At 36.9% G+C, this 21,825-nt stretch overlaps 1 protein-coding gene across 1 annotated transcript in view; it reads right to left on the reverse strand.

Moving 5' to 3' along the window:
• The window catches only part of ITPR2 (inositol 1,4,5-trisphosphate receptor type 2), a 509,412-nt gene that overhangs the window by 242,080 nt on the left and 245,507 nt on the right, over positions 1–21,825 (reverse strand). Inside the window, exons 33-34 of the mRNA XM_032159871.2 lie at positions 7,179–7,307; positions 5,871–5,991 (exon numbers count right to left, since the gene is read on the reverse strand). Of these exons, the coding sequence (XP_032015762.1) occupies positions 5,871–5,991; positions 7,179–7,307 (250 nt within the window). The remainder of the gene's footprint in view (positions 1–5,870; positions 5,992–7,178; positions 7,308–21,825) is intronic.

Below are 21,825 nucleotides of genomic sequence, written 5' to 3' on the forward strand. Positions count from 1 at the left end.
AGACAGATCAACGAGACAGAAAGTTAACAAGGATATCCAGGAATTGAACTCAGCTCTACATAAAGTGGACCTAATAGACATCTACAGAACTCTCCACCCCAAGACAACAGAATATACATTTTTTTCAGCACCACACCACACCTATTCCAAAATTGACCACATAGTTGGAAGTAAAGCTCTCCTCAGCAAATGTAAAAGAACAGAAATTATAACAAACTGTCTCTCAGACCACAGTGCAATCAAACTAGAACTCAGGATTAAGAAATTCACTCAAAACCGCTCAACTACATGGAAACTGAACAACCTGCTCCTGAATGACTATTGGGTACATAATGAAATGAAGGCAGAAATAAAGATGTTCTTTGAAACCAACGAGAACAAAGATACAACATACCAGAATCTCTGGGACACATTCAAAGCAGTGTGTAGAGGGAAATTTATAGCACTAAATGCCCACAAGAGAAAGCAGGAAAGATCCAAAATTGACACCCTAACATCACAATTAAAAGAACTAGAAAAGCAAGAGCAAACACATTCAAAAGCTAGCAGAAGGCTAGAAATAACTAAAATCAGAGCAGAACTGAAGGAAATAGAGACACAAAAAACCCTTCAAAAAATTAATGAATCCAGGAGCTGGTTTTTTTAAAAGATCAACAAAATTGAGGGACCGCTAGCAAGACTAATAAAGAAGAAAAGAGAGAAGAATCAAATAGATGCAATAAAAAACGAAAAAGGGGATATCACCACCGATCCCACAGAAATACAATCTACCATCAGAGAATACTACAAACACCTCTATGCAAATAAACTAGAAAATCTAGAAGAAATGGATAAATTCCTTGACAAATACACCCTCCCAAGACTAAACCAGGAAGAAGTTGAATCTCTGAATAGACCAATAACAGGTTCTGAAATTGTGGCAATAATCAATAGCTTACCAACCAAAAAGAGTCCAGGACCTGACGGATTCACAGCTGAATTCTACCAGAGGTACAAGGAGGAACTGGTACCATTCCTTCTGAAACTATTCCAATCGATAGAAAAAGAGGGAATCCTCCCTAACACATTTTATGAAGCCAGCATCGTCCTGATACCAAAACCTAGCAGAGACATAACCAAAAAAGAGAATTTCAGACCAATATCCTTGATGAACATTGATGCAAAAATCCTCAATAAAATACTGGCAAACCGAATCCAGCAGCACATCAAAAAGCTTATCCACCATGATCAAGTGGGCTTCATCCCTGGGATGCAAGGCTGGTTCAACATACGCAAATCAATAAATGTAATCCAGCATATAAACAAAACCAAAGACAAAAACCACATGATTATCTCAATAGATGCAGAAAAGGCCTTTGACAAAATTCAACAACCCTTCATGCTAAAAACTCTCAATAAATTAGGTATTGATGGGACGTATCTCAAGATAATAAGAGCTATCTATGACAAACCCACAGCCAATATCATACTGAATGGGCAAAAACTGGAAGCATTCCCTCTGAAAACTGGCACAAGACAGGGATGCCCTCTCTCACCGCTCCTTTTCAACATAGTGCTGGAAGTTCTGGCCAGAGCAATCAGGCAGGAGAAGGAAATAAAGGGTATTCAACTAGGAAAAGAGGAAGTCAAATTGGCCCTGTTTGCAGATGACATGATTGTATATCTAGAAAACCCCATTGTCTCAGCCCAAAATCTCCTTAAGCTGATTAGCAACTTCAGCAAAGTCTCAGGATACAAAATTAATGTACAAAAATCACAAGCATTCTTGTACACCAATAACAGACAAACAGAGAGCCAAATCATGAGTGAACTCCCATTCACAATTGCTTCAAAGAGAATAAAATACCTAGGAATCCACCTTACAAGGGATGTGAAGGACCTCTTCAAGGAGAACTACAAACCACTGCTCAATGAAATAAAAGAGGATACAAACAAATGGAAGAACATTCCATGCTCATGGGTTGGAAGAATCAATATCGTGAAAATGGCCATACTGCCCAAGGTCATTAATAGATACAATGCCATCCCCATCAAGCTACCAATGACTTTCTTCACAGAATTGGAAAAAACTACTTTAAAGTTCATATGGAACCAAAAAAGAGCCCGCATCGCCAAGTCAATCCTAAGCCAAAAGAACAAAGCCGGAGGCATCACGCTACCTGACTTTAAACTATACTACAAGGCTACAGTAACCAAAACAGCATGGTACTGGTACCACAACAGAGACATAGATCAATGGAACAGAACAGAGCCCTCAGAAATGACGCCGCATAGCTACAACTATCTGATCTTTGACAAACCTGACAAAAACAAGAAATGGGGAAAGGATTCCCTATTTAATAAATGGTGCTGGGAAAACTGGCTAGCCATATGTAGAAAGCTGAAACTGGATCCCTTCCTTACACCTTATACAAAAATTAATTCAAGATGGATTAAAGACTTATATGTTAGACCTAAAACCATTAAAATCCTACAAGAAAACCTAGGCAATACCATTCAGGACATAGGCATGGGCAAGGACTTCATGTCTAAAACACCAAAAGCAATGGCAACAAAAGCAAAAATCGACAAATGGGATCTCATTAAACTAAAGAGCTTCTGCACAGCAAAAGAAACTACCATCAGAGTGAACAGGCAACCTACAGAATGGGAGAAAATTTTTGCAACCTACTCATCTGACAAAGGGCTAATATCCAGAATCTACAATGAACTCCAACAAATTTACAAGAAAAAAACAAACAACCCCATCAAAAAGTGGGCAGAGGACATGAACAGACACCTCTCAAAAGAAAACATTTATGCAGCCAAAAAACACATGAAGAAATGCTCATCATCACTGGCCATCAGAGAAATGCAAATCAAAACCACAGTGAGATACCATCTCACACCAGTTAGAATGGCCATCATTAAAAAATCAGGAAACAATAGGTGCTGGAGAGGATGTGGAGAAATAGGAACACTTTTACACTGTTGGTGGGACTGTAAACTAGTTCAACCATTGTGGAAGTCAGTGTGGCGATTCCTCAGGGATCTAGAACTAGAAATACCATTTGACCCAGCCATCCCATTACTGGGTATATACCCAAAGGACTATAAATCATGCTGCTATAAAGACACATGCACACGTATGTTTATTGCAGCACTATTCACAATAGCAAAGAGTTGGAACCAACCCAAATGTCCAACAACGATAGACTGGATTAAGAAAATGTGGCACATATACACCATGGAATACTATGCAGCCATAAAAAATGATGAGTTCGTGTCCTTTGTAGGGACATGGATGAAACTGGAAAACATCATTCTCAGTAAACTATCGCAAGGACAAAAAACCAAACACCGCATGTTCTCACTCATAGGTGGGAATTGAACAATGAGAACTCATGGACACAGGAAGGGGAACATCACACTCCGGGGACTGTTGTGGGGTGGGGGGAGGGGGGCTAATGTAAGGATTAATGTACAGGAAACAAAATGGACATGGATACATATGTAAAAAACCACATTGTCACATGTACCTAAAATTCTTTATTCTTGATACGATACATATTGTGACCACTTCCTCTTCCTGTACCTCTTCACTTCCCCTCCCTCACCATTCAGTTCTAAAATCTTAAGGAGCGCAGCACAGTAAGTGTCCGTGCTGGGTAAGATGTGCAAAGGAGCCATGGCACTCCAGAATGTGCGGACCCAAAAGGGAGTGGAAGGTCTATGGAGGAGGACTGCCTGTAGAGAATCATCACTCAAGTGGAGTGAGGAGGGTGTCCATGCGACGAGCAGCCTGGGTTGGGGGTTACAGGCAAGGAGTGTACCCATGCAAAGGAGTGGCCCAGGATAGAAAGGTAGAGGCCAAGCCAGGTGAAGGGGATCCCCTGCAGAGCAGCAGCCTGACCTAGCACCAGCCCAAGGGAGGTGCTATGGCTTTACTGGGTCCCTCGAAGTTCATGTGTTAGAAACTTAATCCTCAATAAAACAGAGGTGAGAGGTGGGACTTTTAAGAGGGCAGAGCCCTCATAAATGAATTGATGCTGTTATGTGTGGGTTAATTATCCTGGGAGTAGGTCTCTAATGAAAATATGAGTTTAGCCCCCATCCTTTCACTCTCTCTCTCTCTCTCTTTTCCTCTCCTGCCTTCCACCTTCTGCCTTCCCCCATGGGGTGATGCAGCAAGAAGGCCCTCACCAGATGCACGCCTCTCCATCCTGGACTTCCCAGCCTCCAGAACTGTTAGAAATAAATCTCTATTCTTGATAAATTACTCAGTCTCAGGTAATCTGTTATAGCAGTGCAAAACAGAGTAAGCACAAAACAGACTAAGACCAGAGATGAGGACGATGCCCCTCCATAGGAGGGTAGCAGAGGCCAAGTTGCAAAAGGACAGCATCCTTGTGGGGTGTGGCCCACCAAGGGGGATCCCAGCTCATGTGGGCTCTGAGGTGAGGAGGGTATGTGCAAAGAATGGTTCCAGGTGTGGAAACATTAAAGTTATTAGTTTATTTGAGGAGAACTGGCATCTTTATCAATTGAATTTTCCAATCATAGAAATTATGTTTCTCTATTTATTAAAATCTTTTATATTCTTCAACATAGTAAAATTTTATTCTCTCATATTAAGTTTACCCTTAGATGTTTAATGTTTTTCTTGCTACTAATAATGACATCTTTTTCATATTACATTCTCTCTTGTGATATACAGAAAGTCTGTTAAGTATAATACTCATTTATAATTAGTTACTTAAGTCAACTGTATTATTAGTCTATTAGTTCCAGTAATTTTCAATTGATCCTCTTGGGTTATAACTGCCTTTCAATGTATTCAAATCAAAATTGGGGCTGTCACTAAATTTTGTTAATATAAAATAACCTAGGTCAAACTGCAAACAGGGAGAAATGACTAAAAACATTTTAAACGGTCATTAATTAGTTAAGTCATTTATTCATTTCTCACATATTTGTTGAGGTATGCCATAACCCTGGCCAAATTACATAACCTATAAAACTCTCTGTTTTCTTAACTATCAAATGTAAATAATTTAAAACCTATCTAAGGATTAAATTAGATAATGCATGCAAATGGCTGGCATTGCACATGGTAAATACCCAATAAATGTTAACAGTGATGATGACTGATAATGAAATACTCTATAAACTGCCTTTCCCAATGCCTGCAGAGCCACCATTAGTTGAGAGGATGATCAAGCTCTTCCTTTTTTGTTCAGTACAGCCAAGTGTGCATTTCTTCTCTCCTCTCCCCTCCACCATTGGGGGAATGGCCCTAATTAACTTATTAACTTTCTCTCTCTCTCTGTGTCTCTCTCTCTCTCTCTCTCGACACCCCACCCCCATACACAAAGAAGAATCTATGAGAAACTCTTCTAGAATCTACTCACCTTCCTTTAGCTGTAATTCCCTTGCCTTCAATTTCATTTGTAATTTCTGAAGCCTTGTATATATAATAGGCCTTCAATAAATATTGACGTACTTCAAACAAAATTGGAAAACTACAAGACCCTCAAAAAGTCCTATGTCATATGAAGGTATTAGCAAGTAAGGCCACTTAATAGACAAGACAATTCCATAATGAAATCTGAGGTAACAATTAACTAAAATTCTCTAAAATCTGACTGAGCCATATTAAAGTTCCATATGCAATAATATTAAATTTAAGATTTTTAATATAATGATTATATCCTCCTCCCAAAAAGTATGCAACATTCAGAATCATTTGCTGATGGCTGCTCTTCGGTTTAACAGAAAACATACCAGTTTTCTTAAGTTGTTAATTGGGAAGCTGCTTGTGTTGCCCATTAGCCAAAAACCTAATTTCTTCAAGAAATGTAAAAATAAGTAAAACTCAAACCATGACTTACCCACTTCAGCCAAAGTTCTGATACAGGATTCCACCGAGGCTTTCTGCGCTGGGTTTGGCCAGGTGCAATTGTAAATTCTGAAGGCAGATTGCAGTAGCTGAATAAAAACTGGCTGATGTGTCTAAAACCAGAAAGAAGGTAGGCAAAAAGAGATGCTAAACCATTAATAGCCCTGATGTAGTATCTATGCATTCTCAGAAAGGTTCACCAAAATAAAATAAAATATGATCTTTCAAGTTTCAGTGCTAGTTAATAAATATCTCATTCATGAAACATTTATTAGGTACTCTCTTCATGAGAGGCAACATGCTACACACTATAGGGAATTGATTATTTTCATTTTAATTATATTCTTAATCAGAAAAATATGCCATTTCCTGAAGCCAATGACATGAATATCTTTTACAATCCATGGTTTATTCCCATGAGCAAATAAGCAGGTGTTTCTGGGTTGGTTGGTTTGTTTTGGTTTCATATGATGGGCAACTAGAGGAGACAACCATTTTGAACTACAGAAACAATTTCCTATGGTTCTATCTAATAGTTTAAAATTTTTCCCTAAAGAAAGTATAATTGAAATGATATTTTTAGAAGAGTTATACACAATCACTGTAGAATATTTGTGGACCACAGAAATGAAAATCATCAAGAATCCTAGAACATAGAGATACAGTATCAATATTTGAAGATATTTACTCCCCAAGTTTTTTGATGTATGTATGTTTATATATTCTTTACACAAACAAATTTGGATGATACTATAATGGAATTCAGTGGCCTAATATTACTTCATGTTTATTTTCTTGGTCATCAATTTTCCCTTTAAAACACGATTTTTAATTGCTATATAATAAACCATCCTACAGATATATCATAATTTATTTAGCTTTTCCTCCTTTTAAGGATGTTTGATTAAATTTTTAGTATTATAAATACTTGAATTAAAAGTTTTAGTATATAAACCTTTGTTAATTCTTTTAGGATAAGTTACTAAAGTAAAACTTTAGGGGCAAAATGTCTATCATTTAAAGAATTAATTGTGCAGTTATTTCAACACTTGGCAATCAACATACAGATATGAAATTCTTAGTCTGCTTAGAGAAAAAGGAAAAATAATTCAATTTAAAGATGAGGTCTCTTTATTTAGAGTAAAGTTTGGTAAACTCAGAAAGAGACATAATAGTAAATAATATAAGAGAAGAATAAACATCTGAAGTGTAGGAAATGACTTCCAGACCAGAAAAAATTTCTCCTACTCAAATAAGAGAAACTCTTTGCAACAGAATGCCTTGCAATTGTTTAACTTACCTGGAGGCTGGTACTATTGTCTGAAAAGGGAGAATTAAAGAAGCCGCTCACAATATTCATTATTGACTCAGTAACACACTTTTCCAAAAAGATGTCTGCATGTTTCCTGTCTGTAGTTGTGTTGCAAACCTGGAGAGAAAACAAAACAACTCAATATGTTTTATCACATTTTTAAACCACAACTCAGTACTGGAACCACCTAAAAATTGTCCTGAAATAGTTGTCAGTAACATTTCTTCTGCTTTTTAAAGTTGCTGAGAAGAGAAGCATTTCAGCCTGAAATCATGAAAATTGTATCAATCTTCAGTAGCTTCTCCATCAAGTTAGCCTGTCATTTCAGCCTTGAAACCAGAATTCTTTCACAGATCCCCAGCCTCTTTTCTTAATTTGCTTCTCCCTTCTCTTGCACACTAACCTCTCCCTCAGCCTCCAAGCTTGGCTTTGCTGGAGAACACTTTTCCACTCAGTGTCAGAGACCAAAGACGAAACAGTCATTCTAAGTGTAAGAAAGGTGATTAATGGTAGTTAGTAACTCCAAACATTTTCACTCCTAACCCTCACTCAAATTGGAGGACACAAACACAGAAAGCATCTGGAGAGGAAAACAGAAAGGTAGGAGAAGATAAATCAAACCCCTCCCAATAATTTTGATGTTTTCATCCATGGATTGATTATCTGAGAAGCATGGGAGTATAGGTTTGCGTGCATTCTTCTCAGAGTGGACTCAGCCAATGAGACAATGCTGAAGCTGGAGAAAGACCAGAAAAGAGCATCCCTGGCTCCTGCTCTGATCTTTACATCTGATGAAATGAGGCAGTAATTGGTCATTTTGCATTTCGCTGTAAATTTCAATGTCAGCATGAACAAACTGCAAAAGCTAAGATACCTAATTAAAAACACATGAAAAAAAGTTGGCTGGTGAAAAGACAGAAAAACATAGAGATAAAAAGAAAAAGAAGTGGGAGTGGTGGGCAGAGAATGTTAGAAAAGACTGAAAAACTGCAGCAGAGAAAGAAAGTTTAAATTTTCACAAAATTGTGGTGGGTAATATGGTGGCCAGATGTTCCAGATGTTCTTAGACCATCCAAATTTTTATGAAATTTTTAAAAACTTTGAGTAAGGCACTTAACCAAAAGAATAAGTCAATGTCACTTAATCCGATAGTGTTTTAAAAGCTTTCACACGAATTCATAAAAGAGAAAATTTTCCTTCTCCAACCATGTGTCCCGGGGCTTTTGTTTTGGGATCTGGGAGTACTAATGCCAGCATTTGCCAAATGGAGGCAGGAGAAAGAGAACAGGGTTTGTTTTGCATCTAAGTCACTTCCCATCTGAGCAGTTCACTTTTTCCTCATCTATTAATTGACCCCTACTGACTTTGTTTTTAAAGATTTTTAGTGTATCTAATTTCATAGGATAACTGCAGGCACAGTGCAATTAATGGACATAAATTATGTCAAATTATGTAATCCTCTAGTTATTGTTCCAGCATATAACATGGTGCCTGGCATACACAAGATGTTCAACAAACGTTTGTGGAATGAATGAATAATTTAGTAAATTTTTAAATGAAAGGGGGATTAAGGACTCTTATTTTGTTTTAGGTTAACTTTAGGCTGGGCTATATTCCTGAAACATCTAACCTAGGATTAAAATTTAATTTAATTTACATGGTCCCAAATCTAATATAAAATTGATCTTCCTATGATGGATAAGCATTAGGATTTACTTCTTTTAGTATCTTCCTAACACTGGCTTTACAGTGAACCTTTCTGATACATAGGTTAAAAATATAATAAAGTTGAAGAGGTAGCAGACCAATTCCATCACAACCAATACAAATGACCTCCCTCATTCAGTGACATTTCATGCAATTGTGTGGGGCTCTCTGGAGTCATTAGAGTATACCACACTGCATTTTCTGCAACTGGACACTTGCCAAAAAACCACCCAGAAATTTGCTTTTTAGTCAGTGGGTTAATAAAAATAATCTATTTCTGGATCAAGACTTTCTTCAAAATCCTGGGTTATGAATAGTCTGTGTTTTACAAAGCTATGTGGAACCTATTCCTCAGTTCATTTAAACAAGAAATTCAAATAATTTTTCAAGATGTTTTTCTTGTCCCCTATGAACGATAACATTTCACCTTGCATCTTACATTATAATATCATGGACAGCCAAGAAATGTAGGAAGCACTTATTAAAATCTTTTAAAATTTTTCAGGAAAATGATCCTCATACATACGAATATTTCTTTATTTTTCTTTTATTTTTATTTATTTTCTCTTTACAATAGATTGGACATGGCTCAAATAAAATTACATCATATCAAATGATCTTTTTATGTGCAATACATACAGTTTAAAACTTTTAATCCATTTGCACATATTATTCACATAACATTCTTTCCTATAAAACACTTTCATGTACTGCCATTATCTAAACACTTATTTTAAAAAGCTATATTTATTCCATCATTCTAATGCACCATCATGCTTTAATCCATTTTTGGAGTGAGTTGAGGTACACATTATCAATATTACAAATCATTTTCTTATCTTCTTAGTTATTTCCTTCTTGCTCATCTTTTATGATGTGATTTTTTTTTGCTATTATAAAGAATTGTGCAAAATTACTGTTTTTACTTTCATATTTTTTGGCATATTTCACCAAAAGAGAAATCACCAGATGAGGGTATGTAGACAGTTTTATACTGCTTGCTGGGCTGATCCTCTAAAATAATAAATTTACAATACTATCAACAAACTATCCACAGATACACAAGATGTTCCCTTATTACCACCAAATAGTTTTTGCTTTGGGGCTCTGGTTGTACTCAACTAATGCAAGGCTCTTGCAGGAGATTACAGAGCGGAAGAGAAAGAAGTCAGGCACCTACTCTACCTCTGCCTCCATCCCCATCTCCTTCTCCTTGCAGGGGCTTCTGTGTTCTCTGGATACGGCTACTACTGAAGCCCTTCCTCCATGTCTCCAAGCTTTCCCCAGGATCTAGTAATAATGCCTGCTCCATGAGCCTTCAGGGTCTAGAGGTGGTAAAATCCCTCAGCACTCTCCTGTCCCTTCTTAAATCTGCCCTCGTTTCTTGAATTGTGCCATTTATTTCCTACTAGAACTGACTGCTTTACCAGTAAATTATAATTGTTTTTATCAATTTAAGTATACCTAAAAGTTATTTTTCATTTCCCTCGCTGTTAACAAGGTTGGCCGTTTTTCATGGAATCATTTCATTTCTATCTTCTGTCATACACAAACAATTCAAGCCCTGTAAACCATTTTCCAAAAACCTAATGACTGTACATTTAGTATGAGTTTTAACATATTTTTATGAGCTCTTTTCAATTGTCATTTCATACGTATTTTTGCATTCTATTTAGAATATTTCATTATATTTCATTGTGTAAACTACTTTTCAACATTCAGTCACTTATTTATTTTGATCGTTACTATTTATTAATATTTAATATAAAGAAGAAAAAAGCTCCCTCTTAAAAAGAATAGTCTATACATTTTTACTCTAGTTTTTAACTCTTTAAAATATCTGCAAATTGTTGCTGAAGGTGACCTAATTTATGAATTCTGATTAATTTTTCTCCATACAGATATTCAGTTGTCCTCAAAACATTTATTAAATATTAATTCCTGCTTCATTCCTAGGTTACCTGAGGTTTGTCTTATAGTGTGTCACTACTGAGTACCTAAATCTCTCCCCAAATCTCTAATATACTCCATGGATTTTTTTAAAAAATATTTTAACCTAACTCCACAGAATGAAATGATTCCCAATCTATAAATATGTTTCACAACTTGAAACAACCAAGTCGACCATCATTGTCTTTTCCAAGAAAAAAAAAAAAATCCATCTTTTGAAATATGTGTCTTCTTCTACTTCCAGATGAATTTTACTATATATTTGTCAGATTTAATGGCCTATCACATAAGGACACAAATTATTAAATTGAGGCTACATATTGGACTAGAAGTTAGAACAATGAACCAAACAAAACAACGTCCCTACTCTATTAGACCCTTTCTCCCAATCAAGAGAGACACACAACAGACAAATTAATAAATATATAACATGCTAAGTGGTAAAAATAAAGAAAATAACAGACTAGAGAAAAATAAAGCAGGGCAAGTGGTACAGGGAATGCAGCAGGCTGGGTGGGGATGGTCAAGCATTCCCGTTTATTTAAACAGCTTGGCTGTATCTCTGTATGAGGCAACATTTCACAAAGAACTGAAGTTGGAAGCAGCCATCAACATTTCTGTGGGAAGAGCAAGTAAAATGTTGTCTCTGCCATTAGGATATATGTTCCTGGACACCAGGAACAAGTCTGTCTTGCTCACCACTGGACATGCAGCACCTCAGCCCATAACAGATATTCTAAAATTATTTGTTGAACAAACAGATATTAAGTGAAATTTCTAGAAACAATTGTGTCTGAATTTCTCCCCTTGCATATATGATGTCCTTCCTCTCTTCTGCTCTAAAAGTGACTGCTACCCTTCCAAGGATGATCATCTATGGTAAATAAGTTACCATATGTTGAGCAGCACTGTCCTACAGAACTTCCTATAATGATGGAAATCGTCTATATCTGTGATGTCCAATATGGTAGCCATTAGACACAGGTGCATACTGAACATTTGAAATGTGGCTAGTGCAACTGAGGAACTGAATTTCTACATTTTTTTAATTTATCTGAATTAAAATTTACATTTAAATAGCCACAGTTGGCAAGTGGCTACTCTACAGGGCAGGGCAGCTCTAGAGCCAGTCATACTTTTGATCATAAGGAATACAAATCCTAAGATCACTTTAGTATTTTACAAAAACAGTAAAAGTGTTCCTCTAAATATCTGAGGTGATATCTCATATTTATTTTAATTTGCATTCTATTACTTTTGAGGCCAAAACTTTTCCAAGCATTTGCTTTCTATATCTCCTTTTTATGTGAATCATCAGCTCATACACTCAACTGGCTTTCTTAGAATTCTAAATTCTTTTTTTGAACAGAAAACATTTTCATAATAGCAATACATATTAATTGTAGGAACTCTGAAAAATACAGAAAATATAAAATGGAAAAATGAAAATTATCTATAATCCTACAATTCAGATAAGACTGATTAACATGTTGGAATTTTTTCTTCTAATCTTCTTGTCCTGCCATATATATTTTACATAATTGAAACAATTCTAGATTATGTGTTTCACATCTTCCCTTTTGTACTTCATGCTTAAGCATTTCATATTATTAAAAATTCTCAAAGAATAATCTCAGTGACTCTAACATCCATCATATAGATATATCATAATTTATTTAACCATTTCTCAAATATTAAATATTTAAGCTATTTCCTACTATATATTATCATATTATCATAAAAGTACATTGAACTTCTTTGACCATAAATCCTTTACAGCATTTGTTTCTGTTTTGTTTTGTTTTGTTTTTTAGGACGGAGTCTCGCTCTGTCACCCAGGTTGGAGTGCAGTGGTGCAATCAGCTCATTGCAACCTCTGCCTCCCAGGTTTAAGGGATCCTCCTACCTCAGCCTCCCAAGTAGCAGGGAGTACAGGTGCATGCCACAACACCTGGCTAATTTTTGTATTTTTTGTAGAGATGGGGTTTCGCCATGTTTCCCAGACTGGTCTCGAACTCCTGGGCTCAAGCAATCTAGCTGCCTCAGACTCCCAAAGTACTGGGATTACAGGTCTGAGCCACTGCACCCGACCCTTTATAGAATTTCTAATTATTTCCCAAGGACAGATTTTTGGAGGGTAAATTACTTGACATATTAGAAAAGTATGAAGGGTTTTTCTAAACGCTTTCTAGAAAGACTGCATGAAATTATACTCTCATCAGCAGGATATGCAAATACATACCTTGAACCATCACCGACATTTAATATTATCTTTCCAAGCTTGCAGCTTAGATGGTTGAAAATTGGATCTTATTTCTTTTTTGTGTTATTTTAAAAATTATTAATATTTGAACATTTTTCAGAGGTTTATTAACTACTTGTATTTCCTGTTCTATAAATCATGAATGCTTGGTTTTTCCCATTTTCTTATTAAATTGTTAAGAGTTTTTCTTATAAATATATATAAGTTCTTCATGTGATGGTTATTACCCTTTTTAAAACTGTATCATAGCTATTTACATTTTGATGTGTTTTATTTTATTTATTCATTTATTTTCAGAGACAGGGTCTCGCTCTGTTGCCCAGGCTGGAGTGCAGGGGCATGATCTCGGCTCACTAAAGCCTCAAACTCCTGGGTTCAGGGGATCCTCCTCCCTCAGCGTCCCTAGTAGCTGGGACTACAGGCATATACCACCATGCCTAGCTTATTTTTTTGTAGAGACAGGCTCCCTCTATGTTGCCCAGGCTGGGTCTCGAGCTCCTGGCCTTAAGCAATCCCTGAACTGGGCCTCCCAAAACACTGGGTTTACAAGTGTGAGGATATTTTTCATTTTTATTTATGATGTTTTTATGTACTTAAGTATTAAATTTTCAAACAATGAAATGGCTATGATTTTCCTTAGCTAATTTCATCTACTGCTTTCATCTAAAGACAGATAAATATTATCTACATTTCCATCCATTTTTACTGGTTCAGGTTTTTTTCTATTTAGCTATGAAATCCATTTCAATTATTGCTATTATGTGAGTTCATTTCACCCTAAATAGCCAGTGTCATCAACAGTCATTTTTACTTCAAATAAACAATTTTTATTGAGTGTCCATTCCATGCCAAGAATATTCTACATACTTGAGATCCATCAGTAAACAAAATATATAAAAACCACTATTCTAATGGAGTTTCTATTACTAATAATCCAAGGGTGGGCAAAGTACAGCACATGCATCAAATCTAGCCAGATCCATTCATGTCTGTATTGCCTAGGACACCTTTCTCTATAGTAATTGTCATAATAGTGGCAATAGGAGTCGACAAAGTTGAAATATCTACTATTTTGCTGTTTACAGAAAAAGTTCACCAATCCCTGGAAATATCCAATCCTTTTCAACAGGTGATAATTTCTTTATTATATATTAATATATTATATATGCAAAAGTCTATTCTGGCTATTCATTTCATTCTATTGATTTGCCTACTTAATTCTATGCTCAGACCACATTTTCTTTGTTTTCAAATCCACTTTTTAAATATTTTTAGCTTCATATGACTGATTTATTTATTTCACAAATATTTACTGAGTATCTATTATGTGTGAGACATTGTTCTAGATCAGGTATGCAGCAGTGAACACAGATAAAACTCCTGTTTTTCATTTGTTCCTACTGAAACAAATACAAATATATATATATATATATATATACACATATATATATGTAAATGTCAGGTGGTAATAAATTCTATGGAGAAAAATGAAGCAAGTGTAAGAAGGATAAAGAAAAGAGGCTGTTATTTTATATAGGGTGGTTGGCAAAGCCCTCTCTGAAGGAGTGAGTTTGAAGGAAGAACCTAAAAGAAAAGGAAGAAGTTACGCAGATACAGGGGAGTCCAGCATCCCTGGAAAATGTACAGTTGCTGAGATAGGAATGCATTTGGCATACCTGAGGAGCAGCAAGGAGGCCACAGCATGGAACAGAGAGCTAGCTAGGAGGAGAATAAGAGGACAAGGGGAAGAAGGGTGGTCATAGGGTGGAGGCTAAGTCACACAGGGGTTATACTCTGAGCAAGACAGGAAGTCACTGGAGGAATCTGAGCAGAGGAGTGGTGATCATCTTCTCCTTTTTCTTCTCCCTCTCTTTCCCCTTCACCCCTTTCTCCTCCATCTCCTCCACCTCCTCTTCCGCCTCCTTCAATCATGATGGCTGCTAGATAAAGAACAGATGGAGAGAGGGACAAGAGCAGAAGCTTGGAAACAGGTTATGAAGCTATTGAAATCATCCAAATGAGAGAGAATGGTACCTTGCGGTAGGGTAGTTGTGATGGGAGTGTTCAGGAGTAGTCAAATTTGGAATATTTTATGGTTAGAACTTGCAGAATTTGTGGAAGGACTGGATTTTGGGTAGAAGAAAATAAGATTTACAGATGGCACCACAATGGTTTGCCTGAATGCCTAGAGTGAGTAATAGAATTGCCATTTATAGAGATGCTACGGTCTTGAAAAGGGGTTATTTTAGAGTGAGGCATGGGAATGAATAAAGAGTTTGAGGTTAGACAGCCAAGTGGAGGTGTCATGTAGACAGCTGAGTATGTGAAACTAGACATCAGGAGAAGCATAGAAAGTTATGAGAGTAAATGAGATTAGCCAACAGTGACTATAGACAGAGAAGGGATCCATTCCAAAGTCTGAGTCTCGCACACTCCAATATTTAGAAGTTGGGAAGATGCAGAGAAAACAGACAAGAGACTGAGGAGTGGACAGTGTGGTGGGTGGCAAATAGAGTGAGATTGACATCCTGGGGTCCAAGGGAAGAAGCCTTGTATAAGCCTTGTATAAGTTATAGAATAGTTTATATTTCTTCACTTCCCGAAATGTTAGTTAAAAGACCATATAAAATGAGCCCTTTCAAATGAGATTTTTTAATAGCTCATTCAACTTAAGAAATTCAAGAAAATTATTTTTTTAAATTGACTTAATATCACCAAATTAAAGAACTAGGAAAGTGTGTTTCAATGTGCATATAAATTATATCTGTACTCCAACCTCTTACATATTTATTTGGTAAGTTAAGGGAGCAAAAATTTTAAGTAAAAACTTGACTCAATATAAGAGTTGTTAACAAAGTTGTAGAATAATAAAACCAATTATATCAAAAAAATGGCTCACGTTGTCTACCTGAAAGTGAAATACACAAGTTTGTCTTGTTAACCAGTAACTGATAGGATACTGACATGACAGAGAGGTAGGTGAGCCTCCTAAATTATTTCTTGGTCTAATTTCATTCTGCCAGTACATCACTTAGGTACTGTTGGTCCTTATAGGATCCTGACATTGATAGCAAAATTGGAAACATCTTCAAAGAAAAAATATAGTCTGAGGCTAACATTGATCATAGTCTACCCTCTTTATGTGCCTTCTAATAATGACTCAAATCCCCTGACTATCAACAACAATCGGTTATAAAGCCAAAGAAAAGCTTTTCTGCCCTACAAACACCAGTTTTAGCTGCACTGGAACATAGATCAAAGTGGGCTGTCATTAAATGCTTTGAAAGACAGTGTAACAACTTTCCATGGGTCTAATAGCATCGCTGCCTGCCTAGATCTGGTGTGCTTACAGGACATGGATACTGTCTCTGTCAGGATATTAGAATGGAATAAGAATGTGAAACAATCTAGCACCAGTTTATTAAAAATAATCTTTTGGGAAAGATTTTCTTGTATGGGTCCTAACAAGATAAGAGACAAGGAAATGCCAATAGGACAATGAAAAAATACTAAAAAAGGTGACTTTAGACAGCTTTACTCAAGGACAGACAAAAAGACCCTGGTAGTGCTGACTCCAGAAAAACAAGAGAAGAATGATGGAAGGTGGTATGAGTGACAATTTCATCACTATTAGTAATTTCGTTTGCATTTTAAAAAATATTGTTGTCAGGTCAGGCGCAGTGGCTCACACCTGGAATCCCAGCACTTTGGGAGGCCGAGGCAGGCAGATCATGAGGTCAGGGGTTCGAGACCAGGGTGGCCAACATGGTGAAACCCTGTCTCGACTAAAAATAGAAAAATTAGTCGGGCCTGGTGGCGGGCGCCTATAATCCCAGCTACTCGGGAGGCTGAGGCAGGAGAATCACTTGAAACTGGAAGACAGAGGTTTCAGTGAGCTGAGATCGCCCCACTGCACTCCAGCCTGAGTGAAAGAGCAAAACTCTGTTTCAAAAAATATATATATGTATATGTATATATATGTATATATATGTGTATATATATGTATATGTATATATATGTATATATATGTGTATATATACGTATATGTGTATATATAGGTATATATATGTGTATATATACGTATATGTGTATATATAGGTATATATATGTGTATATATATGTATATGTGTATATATAGGTATATATATGTGTATATATATGTATATGTGTATATATAGGTATATATATGTGTATACGTATACATATGTGTATATATGTATATATATGTGTATATATACGTATACATATGTGTGTATATATATATACGTATATATACACACACGTAGACATTTCTCCAGATGTCCACTAAAATAAACTGTGCTGGGTCATCTGCTACCTGAAGTACTGGGTTCCATCCTGAATGTCATACCTTTCAACAAAACACAGAAACTAGAGGGATCTCAAAAGTATGTTGAAACTAGAATCCCAGAAACTATATCAGAAGAGGAATAACTGAAAGACATGGAGAAAATGATGGGAGACATGAAGGCTATCGTAAGATATCTGACCAGCTGTTGGGGAAAAGCACTGAATGATGCTACAGCAGCCCTCCCACTCTACATCTAGCTAAGAGAGTCACCCAGAAAATTCTCTCTGTAGAAGCCACAGGCAAAACTATGAGACCAACTAAGATGATCTTCATTTTCTTCAAGTTATATAATTTTATCATTTCAAAATAGGTCGCTAGCAAGAATAGTGAGGAGGTGTTTATAGTAAACACATCTTTAACTGAATTATTTTGTGTTGCTGAAGAAAAAATAACTAGGCAAAAAACATAATAAGGAAAAATTTGACAGCAAGGTTCTGGCATAAAAAGACACATAGACCAACGGAACAGAAAAGAAGACTCAGAAACAAATCCACATACCTACAATGAATTCATTTTCCACAAAGGTGCCAAAAACATACACTGGGAAAAAGACAGTCTCTTCAATAAATAGTGGTAGGAAAACTGAATATTCATAAGCAGAAGAAATGAAACTATATCCCTATCTCTCATGATATACAAAAATCAAATCAAAATGGATTAAAGACTTAAATCTAAGATCTCAAACCTTGAAACTACTACAAGAAAACATCAGGGAAACTGTCCAGGACATTGGTCTAGGCAAAAATTTCTAGAGTAACACCCAACAAGCACAGGCAACCAAAGCAAAAACGGACAAATGGGGTGACATTAAGTTAAAAGGCTTCAGGTCGGGCACAGTAGCTCATGCCTGTAATCCCAGCACTTTGTGAGGCCTAGGTGGGCAGATCACTTGAGGTCAGGAGTTCAAGACCAGCCTGGCCAACATGGTAAAACTCCATCTCTACTAAAAATACAAAAATTAGCTGGGAGTGGTGGTGGGTGCCTATATTCCCAGCTACTCGGGAGGCTGAAGCAGGAGAATCACTGGAACCCAGGAGGCAGGTGTTGCAGTGACCTGAGATAGCACCTCTGCACTCCAGCCTGGGTGACAGAGTGAGACTGCATCTCAAAAAAAAAAAGAAAAAGCCTTTTGTGCAGCAAATCAACAAAGTGAAGAGATAATCCACAGAATGGGAGAAAATATTTGCAAACTGTCCATCTGACAAGCGATTAATAACTAGAATCTATAAGGACCTCGAACAACTCTACAGGAAAAATAGAATAATCCGATTTAAAAATGGGCAAAAGATCTGAATAGACATTTCTCAAAAGAAGACATACAAATGGCAAACAGGTATATGAAAAGGTGCTCAGCATCATTGATCACAAGAGAAACGCAAATCGAAACTACAATGAGATATCATCTCACCCCAGTTAAAGTGGCTTTTATCCAAAAGACAGGCAATAACAAATGCTGGAGAGCATGTGGAGAAATGGAAACCCTCGTACACATTAGTGGGAATGTAAATTTGTACAATCACTAGGGAGAACATTTTGGAGGTTCCTCAAAAAACTAAAAATAGCCGGGTGCAGAGGCTCATGCCTGTAATCCCAGTACTTTGGGAGGCCAAGATGGGTGGATCACTTGAGGTCAGGAGTTCAAGACCAGCCTGGCCAACATGGTGAAACCCCATCTCTACTAAAAAAAAAAAGTACAAAAATTAGCCAGGCATGGTGGTGCATGCCTGTAGTCCCAGCTACTCGAGACGCTGAGGCAGGAGATGGTTGAACCCCGGAGGCAGAGGTTGCAGTGAGCTGAGATCACACCACTGTACTCCAGTTTGGGTGACAGAACCAGACTCCATCTTTTTTTTTTTTTTTTTTCTTGAGATGGAGTCTCGCTCTGTCGCCCAGGCTGGAGTGCAGTGGTGCAATCTCGGCTCACTGCAAGCTCCGCCTCCCGGGTTCACGCCATTCTCCTGCCTCAGCCTCTCCGAGTAGCTGGGACTACAGCGCCCGCCACCACGCCCGGCTAATTTTTTGTATTTTTAGTAGAGACGGGGTTTCACCGTGGTCTCGATCTCCTGACCTCGTGATCCGCCCGCCTCGGCCTCCCAAAGTGCTGGGATTACAAGCGTGAGCCACTGTGCCCGGCCCCAGACTCCATCTTAAAAAAAAAAAGCAACAACTAAAAATAGAGCTACCATATTCTCACTTCTGGATATATTCCCACAAGAAAGGAAATTGTACATTGAAGAGATATCTGCACTCCCATGTTTGTTGCAGCACAGTTCACAATAGCCAAAATTTGGAAGCAACCTAAGTGCTCATCAACAGATGAATGGATAAAGAAAATGTGGTACATATACACAACAGAGTACTATTCAGCCAGTAAAAAGGAATGAGATCCAGTCATCTGCAACAACATAGACGGAACTGGAGGTCATTATGTTAAGTAATAAGCCAGGCACACAAAGACAAATTTTGCATGTTCTCATTTATTTGTGGACACCAAAAAAATTGCAACAACTAAATTCATGGAGACAGAGAATAAAAGGATGGTTACTAGAGGCTAGGAAGGGTAGTGGGGCAGAGGGGAAGTGGGGATGTTAATGGGTACAAATATACAGTTGAAAACAATGAATAAAATCTAATATTTGATAGCACAACAGAGTGACTACAGTCAACAATAATTTCTTGTACATTTTAAAATAACTAAAGAAATATAATTGGATTGTTTGTAACAGAAAGAAAGGATAAATGCTTCAGGTGATGGATATCCCATTTACCTTGATGTGTTCATTACACATCATATGGCTGTATCAAAATATCTCCTGTACCTCATAAATATATACAGCTACTATTTATCCACAAAAATTAAAAAGAAAAAGAAAAAAGTAGTAAGATCATTGTTAATCAGGTATTTGAGTAAGTGCTGAAGACTATGAACTGGATATAAATTTGACTACTAGTCTCTTACCACCCTAAGATGCTATGATTCTTTAGGTTCAACTTACCAAATTCCTTTCCTCCAGATTACCTTCATCATTTCTCATGGATATAAATCAGTTCTTCCAGGATTTCATAACTTTGTTGGAACATCTGGATTTGGTTTATCTCATACGTGACTATTCATGTCAACTACTGTTGTGGATGTCCAGCTTTATGGACATAATTTCTAGTGTTTGCCTATGCTGAATGGTCCTCTGGATACAATGATATGAATGATGTTACCAACTCTCTTACTGATGCTAATACGTGCTAAGAATTTTATACACATTATTTCATTGGATTCTCCCACTAACCCTATGGGGAATGGGAATTTATTGTATTCATTTTACAAATCAGGAAACGCAGGGCCCAGAGGGGTTAAGAACTTTGCCCAAGATAAACTGAGTTACTGAGAGGCACAGTCTAGACTTGAACCCTGGTCTGGCTAAATCTTTTGAAATCCCTACTCTTAGCTACTATCCTCTATCTACTACAGTGATTCTCAAAATGTGGTCCCTGGACCAGCATCTGCAGCATCACCTAGGAATTTGTTAAAAATGCAAAGTCTCTCATGTATGGAGATCAGAAACTCTGGGGACAAGGCCCAGCAATCTGCATTTTACCAAGCCCTCCAGCTAAGCCTGATGCTCACTAAAGCTTAAAAACTGCTCAACTGAACTGAAAATTTACCTAGAAGGCCACATTCTACTCATTTAACCACACTTAGTTTTATAACTTGAATTTGAAAGTTTGTGGTGACTCTGATCTTTCTTCATGGGGAGAGACAGAAATCCCAGATATGAAAAAGTCAGGTTTCTATTTCCTTCCCTGAAAAAGGAAAGGTGATTCCTGTCAACCCTGGTGAAGGGATTAGAGAGCTACTGTTTTAAAATATAAACAAGAGGGAAATATTTTTAAAAACCCTTTTAGAGTATAGCTAAGTTATTGTGGTTAGACATTAAGAATAAATAGATCAAGAAGATATTGAAATTCCCCTAGAGCTTTAATATAATAAATAACATTAATTATCCAATTAAGCAATAGTTAAAATTGTTGCTATATGTGTTTTTGTTTTTTTTTTTTTCAAAAAAAGAATGTAAATCTGTACACCTTTGCCTGGCACATACATCAGTGAAAACAGTATTTCCCAGGTGGCATAATCAATGGAAGTTATCATTGGCTTTCTTTGGCTTAAAAAATAAAAATCGTTTCAGCTTTATAGTTCATGCTGCCCATAATGTGACCTTGATCTGTTTCAAGCTTATCTTTGGTCAGTAGCACTGTGCAACCCCGCAATCCAGTCTATAATCTCTTTAATATCCTCCTGCACGTGCAGTTTTAAAGCTTAGTCATTGGCATGGAAGTCACTCCTTACT

Source organism: Hylobates moloch, unplaced genomic scaffold, assembly GCF_009828535.3.
Source record: "Hylobates moloch isolate HMO894 unplaced genomic scaffold, HMol_V3 SCAFFOLD_8, whole genome shotgun sequence".
Lineage (NCBI taxonomy): Eukaryota > Metazoa > Chordata > Mammalia > Primates > Hylobatidae > Hylobates > Hylobates moloch.